We start from the raw sequence: 6,473 nt of genomic DNA on the forward strand, positions 1-6,473 counted from the left end.
ATAGGTTTAAGGTGAGAGGGGAAAGACTTAAAAAAGGGACCTGAAGGGCAACTTTTTCATGCAGAGGGTGTGCGTGTATGGAATCAGCTGCCAGAGGAAGTGGTGGAGGTGGGTACAATTATAACATTTAAAAGACATCTGGATGGGTACATGAACAGGAAGGGTTTAGAGGGATATGGGCCAAATCCTGGCAAATGGACCTAGATTTATTTAGGTCATCTGGTCGGCATGGATGAGTTGGACTGAAGAGTCTCTTTCTGTATAATTCTGTGATTCTACGCTTCTAAATTCCACAGTTGCCTTGCTGAGGTCTGAGCTCATGACCCTGGATCAGGAGACCAGATCTCTGACCTATGAGTCCAACATAACCTCTATAAACCATATCCTGACAATCGTGAGTTTACTTCAAAAGTACTTTATTGTCTGCAAATCCATACATCCATAGAATCCCTATACAGTGTGGAAACAGGCCCTTCAGCCCAACAAGTGCACACTGACCCTCAGAGCATCCCATCCAGACCCATTCCCCAAACCCACTTAATCTACATATCCCTGAACACTGTGGGCAAGTCACCGAGATATGAAAAGCACTTCACTCCTGCAGCACCATTTATATCATAAAACATGGTAAACTGCAGCATGAAGGTCAACTAAATCAGAAATAGGATATTAGCTGAAGAGAGAGTAGACACGAGTAATGAAGTATTGTAGCTTGGAACTGAGACAAACAACGAGGGAGTTTCTACCTGCATTGAGTTCCAATTCTTCCCTTTGTCTAACCTCCACACATGAAATCGAAACGTAGCCTGCATTAGTTTGAAAGGTGACCTACATCTTTCACTAGCTTGATTATGGTAAAGTTCTCATTGACCTAATGGTTGCGCCAGGGTAGCTATCTTTCCTCGATTGAGAGGAATCCTGACCAAACTGTTCCATAAAAATAGCCACAGTTCAAGGTCTGAATATGGTTCAGGATGGTTCGCGAAGCCCATATTCCAAGAATAAGGGTTTCCAAAGAAAACCAAGCTGTGCTTTAGCCAGGTGGATCCCTTTCCAGGCAGACGAAGGAACATGGAAATATCAACCACTGCATGGTCTCTCCATCTGTATAACCACTTTCTGGAGGCATTGACAATCTACAACTGCTTCAGGAAATGCTGCTCAGACAAGAAACACAAAAAACCACATAGGAGAGCAAAATCATTTTAAACTGTGCCAAAGCGATATCTGTATTTTGTCCCAACCCATAGTTTTAATGCTCCTTTCCCGAGAATGGCAGCTCTCCCCGTTGTTCAGTGCAATGATGACTTCTGTTTATAAAAAATAACTTCTTTGCTCGGAAATCAACACAGACCCTGTCAAAAGCATTCCACCCTCACCCGATATCCATGTGTATGTTCTAGCACAGATAACTTGGGTGCAGCTGGGATTGGGAACCCTGGCTAATTTGGCTCATTCCTAGCTCAGAGAACAGAAACAATGCTTCCCAGTTGCTACGATCACACTACCCCAGTTCTTCCCAAACCTTTTCCTGATGTGACCCCACTTTTCACACTTCAGCCTCTGTGTGACCCCAAGAGGGTGAAGACCCACCTTTCCCACAGACTGTGGAAGCAGCAGGGACTGGACCCAACACACCAACTGAAGCAAAGATGCAAATACTTAAAGGGTTCTTGTAGCTATCAAAACATAGTCCTAGCTTCGGAGATGCCTTTGGAGCTTGTGATCCCTAACTCTTGCTCCGTGAGCCTGCTGGGGGTTGGCGACCCATAGATTGTGCTACACAACCCCAGTCACTGCATAGACCCTAGAACAAGTGAGTTCATTGGCTTTTGCTGGGATGGAAGCAAATGAACATCATGGGTGAGAATATACTAATGTAACAAATGTAAAAGTGAAAATTTTAAGATTTGTTTCCTGCTTTAAGAGCAGAGGTTAGCCATTAACTTTCTGCTGTTTCCTGCTGTTTGATTAGACACAAGCTATGCCATTTGGGTCTCAAAACTGGAAAACGACATCTGTTTCTGTACGTAACCGCAAACTGTTGGGTGGAGAAGGAAATCACCGAAAAACTGTTCCAAAAATGCTCTCATTAGCTTCACTGTACGTGTGTGAGAAAAACAACAGCCTCATGCCGGAGGGTGCTACATGAGCAGGTGCCAGTCCAGGGTGCCAAACCATTCTCAACTCTAATGAGGGATGCAGGAGAGTGTGACTATTTGAGCTGCCCACTGTCTAGTCGCAAATACAGGGCAGCAACATTGGAACTCAGGAGTGAAAGGTGGCACTCACTCATCGCTGAGGCACCTCTCTGCTGGGGGCCTAAAAACAATGATCCGAGGCGGGTATATTTATTTTAACACTTTTCAGCTAATTGCAGCCAGTGACTTTCCATTGCATTCCCTCAAATCAACAATTCCCAGGTGCGGTGCACTGGAGGATTGTACACATACAGCAAGACTTCCTTACTCTTACAATCCAACCCCCTTGCTATGAAGGCGAGCATACCATTTTCTTGCATAGGTGCTTCTTGTACTAGTTCGGCGCTGGGTCGCTAGTGAATTAGATGCCATGAGGTTGGCAGTGACAGAAATTAAAGCCCAAGGGTCTGACCAGCCTGTCTTTTCTCGTCAGGTTAAAGTGCAGATGTTCATCAAAAGTAAAAACAAGTAACAGAGAAAGGCATATCCTTCTGCCAGTTAAGCCAACAAGCTCTTCAAGACCCAAAAAGAACAGAAAAGGCAGCGGCTAAAACACTCAGGACTACGAAAAGGAATCAGACATAACGTACTTACCCAGTCTCAAGACGTTCTGGACCCAAAACGTCAGCTCTGTTCCTCTCTCCACAGACGCTGCCAGACCTGCTGAGTTTCTCAGCCATTTCTGCTTTAGTCACAGGAGATTCTCCTTTCCAAAGCCCATGGAGGAGATGCTCAGCAACTCAACAGAATAAAAACAGTAGGGGACAAGTCTCGTGACACTCAGCTATCTCAGGGAGACTCAAAAAACATCCTCTAAATCCCCTCCCTCACCCTGTAAAAAAAAAATCACAGACGGGCTCAGAGATAGTAGGAACTGCCGATGCTTTTTCTGAAGAAGGGTCCAGACCAAAAACGTCAGCTTTCCTGCTCCTCTGATGCTGCATGGCCTGCTGTGTTCATCCAGCTCTACAGCTTGTGACAACAGACGGGCTTGTGTTTTTCTGCTTTTGAGTCCCTTTCAAGTTGCTGTTAACATACAAAGCTCTGCTCTTGCCCATTCTGTCACAGCTATCTCAGTTCCTTCATTCCGGAAAATAAATGAGAAATTACGGTCAGAAAAATGATTCAGATGTCGGTGTGGTTAGAAGGCCCCTCAGCCTCCCAACAACCGCACCCTCAGTGGAATATCACAAAGCCACATTTGGCAAATATGCCCATCGCACTAAATTACAAATGTTCCAGTGCAGTCTTTCTCAGCCTGTTATCTTAAAAGCATCAAGTGTCACACACACAGGATATAAAATACTCCAATCGCAGGTCACAAATCAGACAACGGCAGTACTACAGAAATCGTCCATTTGGCCCATCATGTCTGCACCAGCTATCTGTAAGACCAACACAGCTGGTCCCACTGCTGACCCCTTTGAAAAGCACGATATATCCTGGCACCTGCACCCCCCCATACCCTCAGGCAGTGCCCCCTCTATCGCTGTACTGGCAAAGCCAGGGAGAACAGAAACCAAACAAGCAGAGAAATCTGGGCTCTGGTTCATGGAGGATTTATGTTCTTTGCTCGTCAGTTGGTCTCCTCACTTAGTCATTTCCAGCATTCAGTGGCTGCTCTCAGCCCTGCAGAGTAATCAGGTTAATGGCCCTGTATCACTTCAACTGACAGTTCCCAAAAAAAGGAGCAACTACAGCTAAATGGTCATACGAGAGGCTGCTCCTGTGTTTGAAGTCTAACAGAGAACTGCTGTTGTGTGAAAAGTTGGTGGGAAACTTCTCATGGTTCTGCTGCAGCCCCACAGTCCCCCCTTCAATCTTCCAGCAACGTCTTTACTTCCTCTCGTTACCTAATCACTTCACTGGTTTTCCTTTCGATCTTTCCTTCAAGCACGTTCTGAATTTTCACTAACGGTGTTTATAAACTGCCCGTCCCTGTACCATTGTTCAGTGCCAGCAAGGGATTCCTCATCCAGCCGAAATGCAAGGGTTTCCCTGCAGGAGGCAGGATCCCATCGTGGGGTAAACAGCAGCCCCACCTGTGTGGGAGATAATAGGAACTGCCGCTGCTGGAGTCAGAGACAACACAGTGTAGAGCTGGAGGAACACAGCAGGCCAGGCCGCATCACAGGAGCAGGAAAGCTGATGTTTCGGGTCGGGACCCTTCTTCTCCTTCAGAAACACCAACATTCCTGTTCCTCTGTTGCTGCCTGGCCTGCTGTGTTCCTCCAGCTCCACAGTGTGTTGGAAATTTGTTGAGACCTCAAGCTCAAAAGGACCTCAGTGAAGTTAAAACAATCTCCATCTTGAGGTTATTTCATCCAAAACTTTGACCTTTCTCTTGGGATGAGCAGCTGATGAGTTCAGTTTGTCCTGTCCTCAGTTCCCAGGCTTGGTCCATGGGACTTCTATCGGATTGGCTCGGCTTTATTGACAGTAGTTTCCCAAGCAGACAAAATCGACCAGTCCAGCCACGTTCCAACAAATCCCAGCACGGGATGCAAACCCTGAGCTTCTGCCCTGAGGTGGGGCGCCACTCATTCTGTTCCAGTTGGCGAGGGGCCTACTGGATGGCGGCTTGAAGGCATTTCAGCTCTCGAAGCCACATTGCTGCCTACCACGGCCACACAGACCGGAGAATGCACAGAAAGCTCCCACCCTTGTTCCCATGGAAAGGCACAGACCTCAAATTGTTATTATGACCAGACTTTGGGTATTCGGATTTAGCTCTCATCCAAACAGACAGCAGTATTGACAACAGCTCTTTCCACAACGCTTTGCATTCAGATAGCACCTTGAATATAGGTAGAACACCCTGAAGGAATGTAACTGAACAAAATTTAATCTCAAGCCACATCAGGAGTGGTCAGGGTCTGAGCTTGGTCAAACGGACAGGTTTTAAAGGAGTTATTTAAAAAGAACAAGAGAAAGTTTGAGCGCAGGAACTGCTGAGGTTAGGGCACCTGAAATAATGTTTGCTAAGTTTGTTGGGGGGGAGCGGGAGTGCTGAAATAGAGGATGTTCAAGAAGAGAGGACTGAACAAGTGATCTCAGAAGGTTGTAGGGATAGAGGAGGTCATACAGAAAGGAAGCAATGGAAGCCTGGAGGTACTGGGAAACAGACAAACATTTTAAACAGGGGGCTAACAAAACCAAGCAGTGCAATTCAGCCGGCAGTAATTACAAGGTCAAACAGAACTGACGAATTCAAGGGTTACATGTAGTCCACAGACAGAAAGCAGCAATCCGACTCCAGGACACACTGGGTCAGCTGGAAATTGCACATTACTTCGGTCTTGTCCAGTTTCCTAAATCAATTCCAAGTCGTTGGCCAATGAAAAGGACCACTGTCCAACCAGCAGCAAGTTCTACTGAGAGGCTGGGACTGGAGATTGTTATCTAAAGGTGTAAGAGTTTTAAACGGCTAATACCGAGACCTGCCTTAAGCACCACCCACTGTGATGATGTTATATTGGCTTGTCAGCAAAACAGTTTATGATCCAGATCTAACATCTGGTCCTCCACAGTCTGTGAAAATCATATCAATGTAATCTGCAGCTCATTACTAACACGCAATAAACTCCTACTTGTTCACCTCAAAAGAACCTCTTCCAGCTAGACCAGGAAGTGGATTCCCCTGACCACAATGGGTCAAGAGTCTCAGATTTCAATTGAGATTGGAAGATCTAAGGATTCCCTTTAGATTCTTATTCTTAAAAACAGGACACTGGCTGGAAACGTACTTCACTCAGACTCTGTTTAGCTGTACACATGGCAGACATAACCTAGTCAAACCCACCCAGTGTGGAGTATGCAGCATGACCACCTGTCTCCCTGAGTTTCAGTGATCTACTAAAATCGTCCAGCAAAGTTTCTGACAGCACAAACAACCTTCCACAACCACAATCCTGCTCGGTATTCTTTCAGGAAGCCTTGAGTGGGCTGGAAAGGCATTATCCAATCTGAAGAAACTGATGAGTCAGGCTGGCTGGAATGCCAGGAATTACTCAGTAATGCAGCACAGAGTCTGCCTCCTGTACAGGGGTACCGCAGTCGGAACTTGGCTCACTGTTCAGGCAGTTTGATCTGCTTTACTAGAACTGAGCAAAGCACGTCACTGCACTGCAGAGAGAAAGCGGAGTGACTGCACCCAAGTCTAGATCCTGCTTGTGACCCTGGGATCAGCTATGGAGGGGCGGGTGGTGGAAGCAGAGGGGGATCAATGAATTCAAGGACATTTGGACAGCTGCTTATCTTATTTTATGACAG

The 6,473-nt window shown here is 46.3% G+C and overlaps 1 protein-coding gene across 1 annotated transcript in view; it reads left to right on the plus strand.

Annotated features, from left to right (window-relative positions):
* Window positions 1-6,473, plus strand: part of slc2a1a (solute carrier family 2 member 1a) — a 57,576-nt gene that overhangs the window by 2,723 nt on the left and 48,380 nt on the right. The window contains exon 2 of the mRNA XM_048614866.1: window positions 297-394. Coding sequence (XP_048470823.1) covers window positions 297-394 — 98 coding nt within the window. The remainder of the gene's footprint in view (window positions 1-296; window positions 395-6,473) is intronic.

Source organism: Rhincodon typus, chromosome 31 (genome assembly GCF_021869965.1).
Source record: "Rhincodon typus isolate 14 chromosome 31, sRhiTyp1.1, whole genome shotgun sequence".
Taxonomy (NCBI): domain Eukaryota; kingdom Metazoa; phylum Chordata; class Chondrichthyes; order Orectolobiformes; family Rhincodontidae; genus Rhincodon; species Rhincodon typus.